The sequence below is a fragment of the Mesoplodon densirostris genome, chromosome 1, assembly GCF_025265405.1.
Source record: "Mesoplodon densirostris isolate mMesDen1 chromosome 1, mMesDen1 primary haplotype, whole genome shotgun sequence".
Taxonomy (NCBI): Eukaryota; Metazoa; Chordata; class Mammalia; order Artiodactyla; family Ziphiidae; genus Mesoplodon; species Mesoplodon densirostris.
This window is the reverse complement of record NC_082661.1, coordinates 174858688-174877635: the sequence shown is the minus strand read 5'-3', so window position 1 is coordinate 174877635 and position 18948 is coordinate 174858688. Positions and strand designations below refer to the sequence as shown.

Below are 18948 nucleotides of genomic sequence, written 5' to 3'. Positions count from 1 at the left end.
GTATGGATGAACCATAATCCACTTAAAACGGGGTGCATTCCATCCCGTCCACGGCTGCAGGTGGATTGTGGAGGAATGCAGGCTTTCTGCACCATTTGCCGTGCTGCTGCATTTGACCTCGGATAAGGAGAGAGCACCCACAGTCCCAAAGGGCCCTTTGAGGGGCCGAGACAGAGGGTGCAGTCTGCTTGCTGTGGAATCTGTGAGCATTCACGTGGCTGCAGGAGCCTGCAGAGCCCTGGCCTTCTCTCTTGCAGTCCTGGGTTCGAGATCGGTTCTGCTACTGACCACCTGGGTGTAGGGTAACCCACTCAGCCTGTGGCGCCTCGACTTCCTCAATTATCAAAAGGGGCAGCAACCTCAGATCAGCTGTGAGCAAAGCCAACTCAGTAAAAATCACATGGTCAGATTTTTAAAAAATTAAAATAGTTTTATTGTGTCATGTGGTAAAAGCAGGGGATGAATATTCTTACAGCTTAGGTGACCAAATTGTTGTCTAGATCAGCGGTTCTCTAAGCATGAGCCAAGACCCTGGGGGTTCCCAAGGTACTCTGGGGAGATCTGTGGAGTTAACATTATTTTCAAAATAGTACTATGGCGGTGTTTGTCTCTCACTGTTTTGACATTTGCACTGATGGTACAAAGGCAGTGGTGGGAAGAACTGCTGGTGCCTTAGCGTGAATTATGGCAGGGACACTGAACTGTAGTAGTAATCATTGCATTCACCACCAAGCACTCCTGGGGAAAAAACAAGCCAATTTCCCTTAAGAATATCTTTGATGAAGCAGTAAAAATTAATTTTATCGAATTTCAGCCCTTGGTTACACTTCTTAATATTCTGTGTGATGAAATGGGATGTGTACGTAAAGCACTCTGGCCGCATACTGAAGTATGATTGTTATCTCAAGGAAAAGCTTATGGGAGATTGAGTTGCAAGCTGAATTAGCCACTGTTTCATGAAACACCATTTTTACTTAAAAGAGTAAATGACAGAAAAACCATGGTAATTCAAACTTGGGTATTTGGCAGACTTTTTCTCGAAGGTGAACAAAGTGAGTCTGTCACATCAAAGAAAACAATTGAGAGTATCCGTTGCCAGTGATAAAATGCAAGCTTTCAAGCAAAAATTAGAATTTTGGAAAACTTGTATCTACTGTGAGATTGACAGTTTCACAATACTCTTAAGATTTTTCTGTTAAGATCGGCAGTCATATTAACAAATGTGTCTTCTGGCAATGTACGGTGAAAGTGTCAACATTTGGAAGATCTGCATAACTTAGTGAACAAGATTTTCCACATAACCAATGTGAGATATTACAAAATCATGTGTGGGTAAAAAATCCATTCAAAATGCAAGAGAGACCAATGGATTTTCATGTAACAGAGTACGAAGTTTATAGATATGGTTTCAGATTCCACATCACAACTCACCTTTAAGATGCTATCACTTGTCAAGTTTTGGTGTAGTATCAAAGAAGAATATCCACAGTTTTCTGAAAAGGCTGTTAACATATCCCTTCCTTCTCCAGCTATATATCTGAGTAAGGCTGGATATTCTCCATATACTTCCACCAAGACACCATATCACAACAGACTGAATGCAGAAGCAGATATAAAAACCCACCTGGATTCTCATAAGCCTAACATCAAAGAGATTTGCAAAAATATAAAATAATGCCATGCTTCTCCCTACTTTATTGGAAAATATAATTTTTTTCATAAAAATATGTTACTATGCAGTGGGTTCACTTTATTAGTTTTAAATAAATATTTTTACAATTTTCAGTTCTTATTTCTAACAGAGTAGATATTGATAGATCTACCCTACATAAATGCTCTTTGAGGCCTTCAGTAATTTTTAGGAGTGTGAAAGGGACCTGAGACCATAAAGTTTGAGAACTGGAAGATCTAGAAGCATCTCCACACCGGACTTCCCTGGTGGTCCAGTGGTTAAGAATCCCCCTGCCAATGCAGGAGACACGGGTTCGAGCCCTGGTCTGGGAAGATCCCACATACCACAGGGCAACTAAGCCGGTGCACCACAACTACTGAGCCCATGCTCTAGAGCCCGTGAGCCACAACTCCTGAAGCCCGTGCACCTAGAGCCCATGCTCCGCAACAAGAGAAGCCATCGCAATGAGAAGCCCATGCACCACAACGAAGAGTAGCTCCCTCTCGTCACGACTACACAACTAGAGAAAGCCCTCCACAAGGAAAAAGCTCCCTTCCGCCACTATCATGGCAACAGCTGGGCCGAATGAGAAATCACCATGAGAAGCAGCTTTCCATCCTTCAGGCCTCCATTTGGTGGCGCTCTAGAGCTCACAAAGCACCTCAACATGTTTTACCTCATTTCATCCTTAATACAACCATCAAGGTTTCATTTTCCTCATCCCTGCTTTACAGATGGGGAAAGAGCCGAGGCGAAACGACTGCTCGAGGTCACCCAGAAAGATGGTGCCATCTCTAGAAACAGTTCAAAGCAACTCGTTATTGAGACCCTACTGTGTGGAGGCTACTTGCTGCTGTGCTCTGGGGACAGAAAAAGTAAGGAGATTAGCGTCTCTGGCTGTCCCCAGCACTGCCACCACTGCCATCCCAGTGGCGGCCCTCTCCTGTGGTTCTGGGATCCCTTTGCTTGGGTCAAGCTGGCTGGGGCACCTTGAGCTGTGTGGCCCCAGTGCTGTCCCTGTTCCTGATTCTTACGCCTGAGGCCTGGAAGGATGACCAAGGAGACACTCACGGACATCACTGGGTTTATGGAGGAGACGAGAGAGCTTGGCAAAGAACACTTCTGAATGGACGTGGCTCCCCGTGTCCCTCTCACCTCCACTCCCCACCTGCCTCATGGGACCAAGCCCAGGACAGCGGTGATGGTCAGCAACCGCGGCAGCATTAGCCGTGCAAGTGGGCCCAATACCAGGCACCAGGATTCTCTTTCCCCACCCACCCCAGCTGGAGAGGCCTGCACACTCTGCCCTATGGTAAGGACCCAGCTGGTGGCCTTTCCACACACACAGTGCTGACACGGAAGGCGCCCATAAAGAACTGTTAATTTTATCACGATTCGTTTCCACGAATCTCCACAGGCTAACCATGCAGGCCTCCAATCCCCATCGCTGAGCTTCAAGAGTGTGACTGCCTTTTCCCCCGTGCACCTGGGCCAGAAAGGCCAGAGGGCGAGAAGCAGTGCAGCTTCTTCAGTGCTGGGTGGGGTTTGGGGGCGGCTGGCCCAGCGCATGGACATGACTGTCCTCCTGGACTGGAATGTCTACCTCTGGCGTTCTAATCCCCACAGACTGTTCCAGAGGCTGCCTGGCCCCTTGCCAGCTCTGCTGATAACTAAAGCGTTTCTTCCTCCCCTGGCAAAAAGGGTAATTCTTTCTGTCATGACTAAAGACTTGAAACAGACGAAAGCTGTAGTTCATTAAGTCTTTAGGGAGCCTGAAGTCTGTTAAGCGGGCGGAGGGGGAGGGGAGAGAGGGGGGGAGGGGAGAGAGAGGGGGGAGGGGATGGGGTTCCTCTGCTCCAGCAGAAGCTCCTCCCGGCTGAACTTGGCTTTCACGACAGCAGCACTAATGCCGTCAGTCAGCCGTGTGAGCTTGGTGGGCCTCCTAGGGTAGAGGACCTGTCCCCAGACTCTCAGGGCACTGCTCCCTCTTTGCTCTGTGGCTCTGCTAATCACCACCCTTTGGGACCCAGCGTTGGATGGTGAGAAACTGCTCTCAGGAGAGTTCGGGAGACATGCAAGGAAGGCTGCATTCAGCCTGTTCACAGCATGGTCCACACCAGAGGAAGCTGAAGGGAGCATTGTCAGGCTTGGCATTTTCTAGGTCAGTGGCTTTCACATTTTTGTGTGACAACCACCTCCCGCCCCCCGCAAATCAAAAAATTCACAGCTAACAAGTACATGGGTTCAGCCTACCCCATATCTTCCAAACACTTTATATGTTCGTTGTAGTCAGTCCTCAGAACAACCTGATGCGGTAGATGAAATTAGTATCCCTGTTCTATCGAGAAGGTAGCTAAAGTGCAGAGAAGCAATGTGTCTGAGTCACACAGCTGGGAAGTGGCAGGACTATGTATGATTCAAGCCCAGGCCACTGAAACCAGAGGACTTAGATGTTAAGGGGGCTTCACAGGTATGTGTGTGTCAGACAAGAGTTTCACAAATATTTGTGCTTTTTTTACATGCAGTGTAGGCTGATGTCGTCCATTCTTTCCTAATCTTTTCAATTTTTTTTTTTAAAGAAATCCTAGTCAAAGCCACGAAATTGATTTTACAACCCACTGATAGGCCACAATTTATGTTTGAAAAATGATGGTTTCAATTAAATATTTCTCCTTTGGCCTTCACCAGAAGGTGAATTCCCACAATCTTATGAAGAAAAGCCAAATCCAGAACCTCTACTGTTTACCTAATGGCACGTTTTCACTGGCAACCAGAAGGTGGGCCTCTGTCACTCAAATCAGACGTATAGGCTAAGCCTGTTATCACCAACCACCCCCCGACTTCCTTGGTTTGTGTGGGATGCCCTTTGTCTCCCACTCACTACCTTGGAACCTGCAGAAGCAGAGTTCCTACTTCTCCCAAAATAGTTCTGCACACATGGAAGTCCTCAGAAAAAGGATGCATGGCATGTTTTAGAACTGCCAGGGGGCAGGCTTGTATGTGCTGCAGTGGGTCAGGATACCCTTAAAATACCCTGAAAATCTGGTCTGATTAAAGCTCAGAAGCGCCGGAGAAACAGCCTCTTGCTCAAACACAGACTTCATTTATTTCTTCAAACCTACCGTATCCATAATAGATTGTAAGATGGCTTCCAAAGCAGCCTGTGGACTGTTTGTTCAAGTAAAAGAAAGAAAGAATAAAAGGAGAGTGGTGATACTAAAATCTGATCTTTAGAGCCGCATGGTATCCGCCCTGGGATTTCTTAGAAGATTTCATTAAATTAAAACCACAGTAACTTAGCTCTGAGGATGCTGTGCAAGGAGCAGTGAAGGCAGTCCAAATGGGGCTCCCAAGGCAGTATGTTGTCCATACTTCTTTTTCTGATGAAGAAGGACAAGTTCAGTTGTTTTAGATCCTATAACCAGCTGGAATGTCTCACCTTCCATGATATTGGGTGACCTCCTATACAGCAAAGTCATCAGGTGCTCAAAATAAGGACAAAGGACTCTTCCGTGAGGCCTGAGTGACAGAAGCGATGCCCGTTGGCCCCTGATTAACTCTGTGACCCTCAGCACATCAGCTGGCTGCTCTGGGTCTCTGTTTCCCCAGCTCTCAGGGCAGAACACTGGACTAGATTATCTCTAAGATTTTTCAAGAGTGTCTGAGGTTGCCTGGTGAGTTCTTTCGGAAGGGTCAGATCAGGGTAGGGCAGACACAGGGGTGGGCCCCATGTGGCTGATTACAGACCACACTTACAGCTCTGCAGCACCACAAGGGATGCTTTTCCAAAAGAGGGAACGAGACTGGCTGTGAGGAGCTGTGGTGGGAAACGCTATACACTAAGCTGAAGCTAACCAAGGAAGAACAGGAAAGACAGAGCGAGGAAAAAGACATGTCTTTGCCTTTTGGCCAGACCGTCCATCAACACCTCTTCCATCAAGAGTATAATAAGGAATATACGAGTGCGTCTGGCTCCTAAAATGCTACAGGGGTGTCCCGTGGTTTTCCAGGGTATGACTAGACCCGTCCTGGCTGCCTACTGCCTGTGCCATACATGCTGAGCACACGCCATCTCCACGTATGGAGTCTCTGACAATGCTGATGAGCTTTTTATTTCGTTACTCTGACTTCTCAGGGCACAGGTTACAAACTGACAGCCACTGGGTTTCTTTTGTTTGGGCTATGCTGCGTTTTAAGAGATTTTCAATTTGTTGCCAACACTTAAAATTTGAACAATTTTACGTTAAAATCCAGATTGGAGACTTTTCCTGAAAAGTCAGATCTACCACATTGGCACTGATTCTCACAGGACAATCATTGGTTGGGACTGAGTAGCAGCTGTCCCCTTTGGAGGGGATATGGGGCTCTCAGCTCAGCCACAATCACCCTCTCCCCTCACCCCACGGCCACATGCAGCCAGCGTCATCCATTTATGGCCTCTGCCTGGTCCTGAAGGGTTGGGGTTTGAGCCCTCAGCTTGAGGAAGTCTTTAGATATGCAAGTACAAAGGGCACAGAGAAGGGAGTCTGGCCTCCCACTGGCAACAGGGTCCTGTCCTGCTCCCCATCCCTAGCCAGCTGGGCTAGGCCCACACTCCCTGCATGTCCTCTGACCTGTGGATATGCTTTTCCCTCTTGACCCTTTCTTGGCTAGGTGCTTTCGACCACCCGGTCTACCTGTCACGATCCACACCATCCTGACATCTCCACATCGATGCTCTGAGATCTGCCCAGGCCTAAACATAGGACCGCAAAGCCCATTCTTTCCTAATCCGGCACTGGGGGCAGACTCTAAAATGGCATGCCAGGACCCCGGCAGGCTGTCCTATGCGTGTATCATACCACTGTAGTTCAAAGTTGGAATGTCTTTTTTTTCCTTTTTTTTTTTACCCCCTCTGGGGGTTGGAAACTTTATTATGATGATGTGCACGTGCTGGTGTGGTTATGTGCTTCGTGGTGCGAGACCTCTCTTTATCAAACACATCTGACAGCCTGCTGTGCACCAGGTTCTAGGCTAAGTGCTTTTTGTGGCTTACTGCTGATCCTCATTATAACCTTTCAAGGTAAATATTTTCATCACCGGATGGAGAAATCAAGGCTTAGAAATCACATTGTTGTGCAGCGTGAATTTGAATGCAGCCTTGTCTTCTCCAAAGCCTTCCAGGCCCCTTGCATTAAGGGGATGGTTGAAGATATAGTAACGGTAAGTTGAGCACATTAAACAGAATCGGAAGGATCGTGTGGTGGTAGCTTTTTGTTTTTTCATGTCAAATATGTTTTCAGTTAACTTCAAATACTGTGAGGCGAATTTCACCTTATGGTGATGAGTCAGAGTCCAGTTGCTTTTTTGATCCTGCTTGGAAACCCAGAATGTGCCTAACTCAAAAGATGGTCCATAAATAGACTCATAAAAAGGATGACTTTGAAATGAGGTATCCCCTAAGACAAGAGCTTCAGCTCTGTGGGTTTTTTTTTTTTTTTTCCTTCCCTCTGTCATAGCCTTCTGAGCCAAAATAAAGACAAACTCTGGGACTGTCCAGCAGACGTGGCCTAGGCCCAGCTGCAGGTTGCAGTTCCTGAAACAGGCCAGTCGGTCAGTCACTGAGCCTTGTAATCCCAACCACTTGTGGTAAGAAAGGCCTTTAGTAACTGTATACCCTGAATTATGTGATGGCCCCATAAAAGGGTGTGACACATGGGGCTGAAGTCAGAGCACAGATCAGAGAGTTGAAGTCCCTCTGGCCTCTGTTGAATGTCACTGAGATACATCCTGCAGCAGTCACGGCATATTGGCTCAGCCAGATGCATACCTACACTGTGCCCTTCTCTCCAGAATAGCCTCGTAGACTTTACCTGGATTAGGGCCGCTAAAACTGCATTTTGGGTACGAGGACTAGCACTGTGATTTAAAAGGCGGTTAATTCACTTTGGGAAACTTGGACATCATGAGTGTAAAACTCAGATTCTCAAATATAGTTTGCCACTTAGAAAGAATAGGTTGTTAGCTTTCTACAGGACGGTTCACTAGACTGATTATGACTAGGGTGGGAGGATGAGGGAGGCAGGTATGAACTTGGTTGGCTGGCAGGAGAATCTGAAGTCTCCCCTAGATTCCCACTCAAGTCAGCTCCCTGAGGGTTTTCGAGCATCGAGGCCCTTGGCTATTAGTCTGGTCTGGACCCAGGCACAATTAGCACCTTGGCAGCATCCCACCTTTGAGGGCTCCCAACCACCCCTGGCGTTCAAAAGATGGATGCTGTGCTGTGCCTTAGGGAAGACAGATTCAGGCCAAAGGCCTCTCCTCTGAGCCCTCCTGATTCTGATTTCCCATAGCGGCAACCAAGGGCCAAACCTCAGCAGCAGCAAGCTCAGTGGTGCTCATAGCCTCCAGGGGAGCAGACATTTCCAGCAACCCTGGCAGGGCGGGATTTGCAAGGGGAGCTTACTTAAAGTGTGCAGATGCCTCTTCCCACCAGGTTGAGGGGCGGGGCCTCAGGCTGGGGGTGGGGCCTCGGGCTGGGGTGGGGCCTTGAGGTGGCCAAGGGCTGGGGGCGGGGCCGTGCGCGGGCCGAAGGTCTCTTACTGTGATCGTAGCGGAGCGCAGCATCAATGAAAGCGGCCGCTGGGTAGAAGAAGACGCTGAGGTCGAAGGTGGGCAGGTCATCGGCCTCGACGCCATGGTACTCGATGGCCATGTCGCGGTAGTAGTCGGGCCCGGTGTCTACGTTCCAGCGGCCGTGGGCCGCGTTCAGCACGTGCGTGAAGCCTGCTTTCTGCAGCCTGTAGCGGTCCAGCGCTGTCGCCCTGGGTGCGAGGGAAAGAGGCTGGTCGGCCGCGCGGAGCCTTGTCCTGTATCTGGGGGAAAGTCGGGTGCAGCCCATGGGTTTCTGCTCTCGATTCCGGCTTCCAAAATAAGGCCTAGCCGTTGAAATGAAGGACTTCCCTAGTCCAAGCCCTGCTCTTACTGATCCTTTGGCCACTGTGCCCTATTCTTTTGTCCATTCATTCTTTCATTCACCAAATGCAGAAGAGCTTGGTGCTGGAGACTCCAGTGGTCCGCGGGAGTGGACTGTCAGCTGCCAGATCCCCTCTAAGGCCATCAGAATAACCTGTTCATCAGGCAAAGCTGAATGTAAGGGAGAGGGCCACCTTCATAGAGCCTCGGGGAGACCCTTTAAAGTGGGCCCCTCCTCTGAACCCTCTGGGTGTTTACAGTGTTTGGAGGTTGGGGCTCGAATGAATGGTTTAAGATGGGTCATTCAGGGAATTCCCTGACCGTCCAGTAGTTAGGACTCCACCCTTGCACTGCAGGGGGCATGGGTTCGATCCCTGTGCGGAGGAACTAAGATCCCGCAAGCCAGTGTGTTGTGCCCTCCCCGCAAAAAAACAAAAACAAAAACTTGAAAAAAAAAAAAAAAAAAAAAAGATGGGTCATTCAGTGTGACGGTTTGATTGGGATCTGGCAAAATTCTTTTCTTTTTTTTTGCGGTACGTGGGCCTCTCACTGTTGTGGCCTCTCCCGTTGCGGAGCACAGGCTCCGGACGCGCAGGCTCAGCAGCCACGGCTCACGGGCCCAGCCGCTCCACGGCATGTGGGATCTTCCCGGACCAGGGCACGAACCTGTGTCCCCTGCATCGGCAGGCGGACTCTCAACCACTGCGCCACCAGGGAAGCCCTCTGGCAAAATTCTTAATCTTGGATGTTCAAGAGATTGGTGAACACAGTGCAAAACCTTTGCTTTGATAAGTGAATCATTGTCTACTTGGGCAAAGCACTGTTCTGAAGAGGAGAACTGTTTGAGCAATCTGTTACTGGAATTGATTTTAGGAAGTTCTTGAAGCCAAGAATTTCCAGGAACAAAGAGTAAAAGTCATGTTAAAGTAGGTGGCCTTGGAACCTGGGGCAAAGGAAGCAGGAGTTATTTCGGCCTAGAAGGGCCAGGGGATACTTTATTGGAGAGAGGGCTTTGAGCCTGCCTTACTACAAGTGTCAACACTTGGTGATGGAGGGGAAGAGGGAGGCAAGGACACGCCCAAGCCAAAGAAATAGCACAACCTAAGGGATGGAGGCTGGAGATAATGAAGGCCTTCCAGGAAATGTTTATTATTTCCTGTAACCAATCATTTATCCCCAATTTAATGATTTAGAATCTATTGTGTGCTGAGCACTGTCCTGGGTACTGATGATGCAGCAATAAGCAGGTTAGTCAAGATCCCTCGGGAAGCTTAGATTCTGATGGGGAAAGCAAATAAGTGGATAAATAATTTCAGATAGCAGTAAGAGCTGTGTAGAGTGACCGTGGTCCTATTTTTGGTAAGGTAGTCAGGGAAGGCCCCTGCAGGGAGGTGGCATTTAAGCTAAGACTGAAGGGTGATAAGGGCCTAGGCAGAGGAAGAGTTGGAGAGAAAGTGTTTCATCCAAGCAGAGGCAACAGCAAATGCTAAGAACAGAAGGGAGACTAGTGTGCAAGGGTGGTAGTGGTACAAGGGGAAGCTGAAAAGGGGAGCTGGTTCACGGTGGGCCCTGTAGACCATAGGGAAGAGTTTGGATTTTACTTTAAGTAATGTGGTATGCCACATGCCACAGAGGAGTTTAAGGAAGGGCTGAGCATTGTTTACTTTTTTAAAGATCAGTCTGGCTGATGCATGGAGATGGGTTGGAGAGGAACAAAAAATAGAAGAGGGAGCTCTGTTGGAGGCTGTCACAGTTATACAGCCAAGAGAGGAAGGTGGCTGGACTAAGTCACAGCAGACTTGCTGATGGATTGGGAATGGGGGCAGGGAGGAGGGGACTGGTTTGGCCAGAGCATAGCATATGAGAGGAGAGATGAGAAAGATCTGGAGAGGGAGTGTGGGATTTGACCATGGAGTGCTTGGATGTCAGGATCTGCATTTGGGGGTCAAGGAGAGCTTTTGATGGTGCTTGAGGAGGGTGATCCCATCTGAGCTTCGAGATGACATCTCCCTCAACAGCACAAAGCCCAGTTCTACAGCTCAGGGAAGAAGTGACAAGGGTCTGGAATTATAACAGTAAGAGGCTAAAAGTGGCAATGCGCTTCAGCTGAGGACTCATCTCAAGGCCACTGGTAAAAGGATGTGGGCAGAAGTGAGCATATTGGATGCCAACGTGGATCAACACCCTGGGCGGGGAGGCTCCATGCAGTAGAAACACAAGCCATGGTCCCTCGGCCAAGGGGCCCTCGTGTATCGCTGGTTTCCTGGGGCTTTTTATTGGTCATGAGAGGAACCACAGTGGAGTCCAGTGTTTGGGAGAGGGAGACCTGAACACAGGCCTTGAGCTTTTAGAAACGTGCAAACAGCCCATGGGAACTGAGGCGTGGGGAGATGGGGAGTTCCACCAAGCCCCGCAGCTGGCTTTTAGGGCTGCCATCCTGACTACGAAACCCATTCTGCTTTCAATTTTTCCTCAGAAAGGTCTGTTTTTCATTTTTCTCCTCATCCCAAAGTATGTATACAACAAACATTATGCTTTGGGGACATAGATCTGCGCTCAATTAAAGCCTCCACTAATGCAGTCCATCTTGCTGAGTAGCAATCAACCTTACTTTGAGGTTGAGCTCAGTGGAAAAATTAAAATTAACTGTCCTTGACAGGAAGTTCCTACCCACCATAAAGACTGGTCTCGCTGGGTTCCGCAGCTGGGTTTCAACATAATCAAATGGCAGTAACAGTTTGCGCTTTACTGCTTTGAGGGTCAAGGATCAGGGTAGATATGCAACAAGACTCATTGCATGACACCTCTACATTCACCACGCCGCCCCACCAGAGCTGGTTTTGACTGTGTCTGAGGGAGAGAAAGGGGCTCATGCGGAGGATTAGACCTGGTGGGTGTCCTGAAGCCCATTGCAGGTTTTCAGGCTCTGTGGCTACCTGGGCCCGGAAGGGGAGGTAGTGTCCTCACACACCCCTCTGGATTTCCCCCAGCTTGGTTTACTTAGAGTCCAGTTGAGAGCTCTGGGTGGTATCCACGGCAGGATGGGGATTTGCAAATACACAGAGTGACTCTCAGTAGACAGTGGCTGTTTTGGAGGCAGATCCCCAGTTGGCCCAGACACCTAGCTCATCTATCACTGGGAGTGGGGTGGGGTCGGAGGGTGCTGCCTGGTGCTGCGTTGTTTAATTTTCTTAACTTTCAGGGCCACCTGCTCAGATATGTGGGAAAGACTAAGAAATGTGCCTCTGCTGAAGGAGAAAAGCTCAGAAGAAAAACAGGGTTAAGAAGTTACTTCTAGGATTTAGGTGATTCAGGAGCCTAAACAACAGTTTCTGGTTGTTTAAGAAAAATCTTAGGTGTAAGTAATCTATTGAGGACACGGGGGTGGGAGAGGGTAAGCTGGGACGATGTGAGAGAGTGGCATGGACATATATACACTACCAATGTAAAATAGTTAGCTAGTGGGAAGCAGCTGCATAGCACAGGGAGATCAGCTTGGTGCTTTGTGACCACCTAGAGGGGTGGGATAGGGAGGGTGGGAGGGAGACACAAGAGGGAGGGGATATGGGGATATAAGTATACATATAGCTGATTCACTTTGTGATACAGCAGAAACTAACACAACAATGTAAAGCAATTACACTCCAATAAAGATATTAAAAAATAAAAATAATATGTCATCTAATTACAGAAATAACACATGTTCTATGCAGAATGTGGAAAACATATTCCCTCCCACACACACACAAAAACACCTGTATTTCTACTCCCTAGAGATAAAGACTATTTGCCTTTTGATATAAGATCTTCCAGTTGTAAGCAGAAACTAACACACCAATGTAAAGCAATTATACTCCAATAAAGATGTTAAAAAAAAAGATCTTCCAGTTGTTTTTCCATGAGTAGATTTGTATATTTTATATAAAGGTTGGGGTGGGGGTTACAATACTATATATACAGTTTCCAAAACTTTGCATGGTGATATATTGTAAACTTTTTTATTGGAAGCATTTTTTGTTGTTGTTGTTGTTGATTAGTATTTTTTTTTATTTTACAAATTTAATCAGTTATACATATACATATGTTCCCATATCCCCTCCCTTTTGCGTCTCCCTCCACCCTCCCTATCCCACCCCTCCAGGCAGTCACAAAGAACCGAGCTGATCTCCCTGTGCTATGCGGCTGATTCCCACTAGCTATCTACCTTACGTTTGGTAGTGTATATATGTCCATGCCGCTCTTTCACTTTGTCACAGCTTACCCTTCCCCCTCCCCATATCCTCAAGTCCATGCTCTAGTAGGTCTGTGTCTTTATTCCTGTCTTACTCCTAGGTTCTTGATGACATTTTTTTTTCTTAAATTCCATATATATGTGTCAGCATACAGTATTTGTCTTTCTCTTTCTGACTTACTTCACTCTGTATGACAGACTCTAGGTCCATCCACCTCATTACAAATAGCTCAATTTCATTTCTTTTTATGGCTGAGTAATATTCCATTGTATATATGTGCCACATCTTCTTTACCCATTCATCCGATGATGGACACTTAGGTTGTTTCCATCTCCGGGCTATTGTAAATAGGGCTGCTATGAACATTTTGGTACATGTCTCTTTTTGAATTATGGTTTTCTCAGGGTATATGCCCAGTAGTGGGATTGCTGGGTCATATGGTAGTTCTATTTGTAGTTTTTTAAGGAACCTCCATACCATTCTCCATAGTGGCTGTACCAATTCACATTCCCACCAGCAGTGCAAGAGTGTTCCCTTTTTTCCCCACCCTCTCCAGCATTTATTGTTTCTAGATTTTTTGATGATGGCCATTCTGACTGGTGTGAGATGATATCTCATTGTAGTTTTGATTTGCATTTCTCTAATGAGTAAAGATGTTGAGCATCCTTTCATGTGTTTGTTGGCTGTCTGTATATCTTCTGTGGAGAAATGTCTATTTAGGTCTTCTGCCCATTTTTGGATTGGGTTGTTTGTTTTTTTGCTATTGAGCTGCATGAGCTGCTTATAAATTTTGGAGATTAATCCTTTGTCAGTTGCTTCATTTGCAAATATTTTCTCCCATTCTGAGGGTTGTCTTTTGGTCTTGTTTATGGTTTCCTTTGCTGTGCAAAAGCTTTGAAGTTTCATTAGGTCCCATGTGTTTATTTTTGTCTTTATTTCCATTTCTCTAGGAGGTGGGTCAAAAAGGATCTTGCTGTGATTTATGTCATAGAGTGTTCTGCCTATGTTTTCCTCTAGGAGTTTGATAGTGTCTGGCCTTACATTTAGGTCTTTAATCCATTTTGAGCTTATTTTTGTGTATGGTGTTAGGGAGTGATCTAATCTCATACTTTTACATGTCCCTGTCCAGTTTTCCCAGCACCACTTATTGAAGAGACTGTCCTTTCTCCACTGTACATTCCTGCCTCCTTTATCAAAGATAAGGTGACCATATGTCCGTGGGTTTATCTCTGGGCTTTCTATCCTGTTCCATTGATCTATCTTTCTGTTTTTGTGCCAGTACCATACTGTCTTGATTACTGTAGCTTTGTAGTATAGTCTGAAGTCAGGGAGCCTGATTCCTCCAGCTCCATTTTTCGTTCTCAAGATTGCTTTGGCTATTCGGGGTCTTTTGTGTTTCCATACAAATTGTGAAATTTTTTGTTCTAGTTCTGTGAAAAATGCCATTGGTAGTTTGATAGGGATTGCATTGAATCTGTAGATTGCTTTGGGTAGTAGAGTCATTTTCACAATGTTGATTCTTCCAATCCAAGAACATGGTACATCTCTCCATTTGTATCATCTTTAATTTCTTTCATCAGTGTCTTATAATTTTCTGCATACAGGTCTTTTGTCTCCTTAGGTAGGTTTATTCCTAGATATTTTATTCTTTTTGTTGTAATGGTAAATGGGAGTGTTTCCTTGATTTCACTTTCAGATTTTTCATCATTAGTATATAGGAATGCCAGAGATTTCTGTGCATTAATTTTGTATCCTGCAACTTTACCAAATTCATTGATTAGCTCTAGTAGTTTTCTGGTAGCATCTTTAGGATTCTCTATGTATAGTATCATGTCATCTGCAAACAGTGACAGCTTTACTTCTTCTTTTCCCATTTGGATTCCTTTTATTTCCTTTTCTTCTCTGATTGCTGTGGCTAAAACTTCCAAAACTAGGTTGAATAAGAGTGGTGAGAGTGGGCAACCTTGTCTTGTTCCTGATCTTAGTGGAAATGGTTTCAATTTTTCACCATTGAGGACGATGCTGGCTGTGGGGTTGTCATATATGGCCTTTATTATGTTGAGGAAAGTTCCCTCTATGCCTACTTTCTGCAGGGTTTTTATCATAAATGGGTGTTGAACTTTGTCAAAAGCTTTCTCTGCATCTATTGAGATGATCATATGGTTTTTCTCCTTCAGTTTGTTAATATGGTGTATCACGTTGATTGATTTGCGTATATTGAAGAATCCTTGCATTCCTGGAATAAACCCCACTTGATCATGGTGTATGATCCTTTTAATGTGTTGTTGGATTCTGTTCGCTAGAATTTTGTTGAGGATTTTTGCATCTATGTTCATCAGTGATATTGGCCTGTAGTTTTCTTTCTTTGTGACATCCTTGTCTGGTTTTGGTATCAAGGTGATGGTGGCCTCGTAGAATGAGTTTGGGAGTGTTCCTCCCTCTGCTATATTTTGGAAGAGTTTGAGAAGGATAGGTGTTAGCTCTTCTCTAAATGCTTGATAGAATTCGCCTGTGAAGCCATCTGGTCCTGGGCTTTTGTTTGTTGGAAGATTTTTAATCACAGTTTCAATTTCAGTGCTTGTGATTGGTCTGTTCATATTTTCTATTTCTTCCTGATTCAGTCTTGGCAGATTGTGCATTTCTAAGAATTTGTCCATTTCTTCCAGGTTGTCCATTTTATTGGCATAGAGTTGCTTATAGTAATCTCTCATGATCTTTTGTATTTCTGCAGTGTCAGTTGTTACTTCTCCTTTTTCATTTCTAATTCTATTGATTTGAGTCTCCCTTTTTTTCTTGATGAGTTTGGCTAATAGTTTATCAATTTTGTTTATCTTCTCAAAGAACCAGCTTTTAGTTTTATTGATCTTTGCTATCATTTCCTTCATTTCTTTTTCATTTATTTCTGATCTGATTTTTATGATTTCTTTCCTTCTGCTAACTTTGGGATGTTTTTGTTCTTCTTTCTCTAATTGCTTTAGGTGCAAGGTTAGGTTGTTTATTCGAGATGTTTCCTGTTTCTTAAGGTGGGATTGTATTGCCATAAACTTCCCTCTTAGAACTGCTTTTGCTGCATCCCATAGGTTTTGGGTCGTCGTGTCTCCATTGTCATTTGTTTCTAGGTATTTTTTAATTTCCTCTTTGATTTCTTCAGTGATCACTTCGTTATTAAGTAGTGTATTGTTTAGCCTCCATGTGTTTGTATGTTTTACAGCTCTTTTCCTGTAATTGATATCTAGTCTCATAGCATTGTGGTCGGAAAAGATATTTGATACAATTTCAATTTTCTTAAATTTACCAAGGCTTGATTTGTGACTCAAGATATGATCTGTCCTGGAGAATGTTCCATGAGCACTTGAGAAAAATGTGTATTCTGTTGTTTTTGGATGGAACGTCCTATAAATATCAATTAAGTCCATCTTGTTTAATGTATCATTTAAAGCTTGTGTTTCCTTATTTATTTTCATTTTGGATGACCTGTCCATTGGTGAAAGTGGGGTGTTAAAGTCCCCTACTATGATTGTGTTACTGTCGATTTCTCCTTTTATGGCTGTTAATATTTCCCTTATGTATTGAGGTGCTCCTATGTTTGGTGCATAAATATTTACAATTGTTATATCTTCTTCTTGGATTGAACCCTTGATCATTATGTAGTGTCCTTCTTTGTCTCTTCTAGTAGTCTTTATTTTAAAGTCTATTTTGTCTGATATGAGAATTGCTACTCCAGCTTTCTTTTGGTTTCCATTTGCATGGAATATCTTATTCCATCCCCTTACTTTCAGTCTGTATGTGTCTCTAGGTCTGAAGTGGGTCTCTTGTAGACAGCATATATATGGGTCTTGTTTTTGTATCCATTCAGCCAGTCTGTGTCTTTTGGTGGGAGCATTTAGTCCATTTACATTTAAGGTAATTATTGATATGTATGTTCCTATTCCCATTTTCTTAATTGTTTTGGGTTCGTTATTGTAGTTCTTTTCCTTCTGTTGTGTTTCTTGCCTAGAGAGGTTCCTTTAGCATTTGTTGTAAAGCTGGTTTGGTGGTGCTGAACTCTCTCAGCTTTTGCTTGTCTGTAAACGTTTTAATTTCTCCATCAAATCTGAATGAGATCCTTGCTGGGTAGAGTAATCTTGGTTGCAGGTTTTTCTCCTTCATCACTTTAATTATGTCCTGCCACTCCCTTCTGGCTTGTAGAGTTTCTGCTGAGAGATCAGCTGTTATCCTGATGGGGATTCCCTTGTGTGTTATTTGTTGTTTTTGCCTTGCTGCTTTTAATATGATTTCTTTGTGTTTAATTTTTGACAGTTTGATTAATATGTGTCTTGGTGTATTTCTCCTTGGATTTATTCTGTATGGGACTCTCTGTGCCTCCTGGACTTGATTAACTATTTCCTTTCCCATATTAGGGAAGTTTTCAACTATAATCTCTTCAAATATTTTCTCAGTCCCTTTCTTTTTCTCTTCTTCTTCTGGAACCCCTATAATTCGAATGTTGGTGCGTTTAATTTTGTCCCAGAGGTCTCTGAGACTGTCCTCTGTTCTTTTCATTCTTTTTTCTTTATTTTGCTCTGCAGCAGTTATTTCCATTATTTTATCTTCCACCTCACTTATCCGTTCTTCTGCCTCAGTTATTCTGCTATTGATCCCATCTAGAGTATTTTTTATTTCATTTATTGTGTTTTTAATCGATGCTTGATTCATCTTTAGTTCTTCTAGGTCCTTATTAACTGTTTCTTGCATTTTGTCTATTCTATTTCCAAGGTTTTGGATCATCTTTACCATCATTATTCTGAATTCTTTTTCAGGTAGACTGCCTATTACCTCTTCATTTGTTAGGTCTGGTGGGTTTTTATCTTGCTCCTTCTCCTGCTGTGTGTTTTTCTGTCTTCTCATTTTGCTTATGTTACTGTGTTTGGGGTCTCCTTTTTGCAGGCTGCAGGTTCGTAGTTCCCGTTGTTTTTGGTGTCTGTCCCCAGTGGCTAAGGTTGGTTTAGTGGGTTGTGTAGGCTTCTTGGTGGAGGGGACTACTGCCTGTGTTCTGGTGGATGAGGCTGGATCTTGTCTTTCTGGTGGGCAGGTCCACGTCTGGTGGTGTGTTTTGGGGTGTCTGCGGACTTTTTATGATTTTAGGCCACCTCTCTGCTAATGGGTGGCGTTGTGTTCCTGTCTTGCTAGTTGTTTGGCATAGGGTGTCCAGCACTATAGCTTGCTGGTCGTTGAGTGAAGCTGGGTGCTGCTGTTGAGTTTGATATTGTGTGGAGCTGGGAGGTCTCTTGTGGACCAGTGTCCTGAAGTTGGCTCTCCCACCTCAGAGGCACAGCACTGACTCCTGGCTCCTCAATTTGGGATGATTTGTTGTCTATTCATGTATTCCACAGATGCAGGGTACATCAAGTTGATTGTGGAGCTTTAATCCGCTGCTTCTGAGGCTGCTGGGAAAGGTTTCCCTTTCTCTTTGTTCTCACAGCTCCTGGGTCTCAGCTTTGGATTTGGCCCCGCCTCTGCGTGTAGGTCGCCGGAGGGCGTCTGTTCTTCGCTCAGACAGGACAGGGTTAAAGGAGCAGCCTCTTCGGGGACTCTGGCTCACTCAGGCCGGGCGGGAGGGAGGGGCACGGAGTGCGGGGCGAGCCTGCAGCGGCAGAGGTCGGCGTGACGTTGCAACAGCCCAAGGCGCGCCGTGCGTTCTCCCAGGGAAGCCGCCCCTGGATCCCGGGACCCCGGCAGTGGCAGGCTGCACAGGCTCCCGGAAGGGCGGTGTGGACAGTGACCTGTGCTCGCACACAGGCTTCTTGGCGGCGGCAGCAGCAGCCCCAGCGTCCCACGCCCGTCTCTGGGCTCCGCGCTTTCAGCCGCGACTCGCGCCCGTCTCTGGAGCTCCTTTACGCGGCGCTCTTAATCCCCTCTCCTCGCGCACCAGGAAACCAAGAGGGAAGAAAAAGTCTCCTGCCTCTTCGGCAGCTCCAGAGTTTTCCCGGACTCCCTCCCGGCTAGCTGTGGCACATTAGCCCCCTTCAGGCTGAGTTCTCGCCGCCAGCCCCAGTCCTCTCCCTGCGCTCTGACCGAAGCCCGAGTCTCAGCTCCAGCGCCGCCCGCCCC

General features: G+C 45.8%; 1 protein-coding gene across 1 annotated transcript in view; it reads right to left on the bottom strand.

Annotated features, from left to right (window-relative positions):
- The window catches only part of DUSP29 (dual specificity phosphatase 29), a 30089-nt gene that overhangs the window by 993 nt on the left and 10148 nt on the right, over nt 1-18948 (bottom strand). The window contains exon 2 of the mRNA XM_060091856.1: nt 8255-8475. Coding sequence (XP_059947839.1) covers nt 8255-8475 — 221 coding nt within the window. The remainder of the gene's footprint in view (nt 1-8254; nt 8476-18948) is intronic.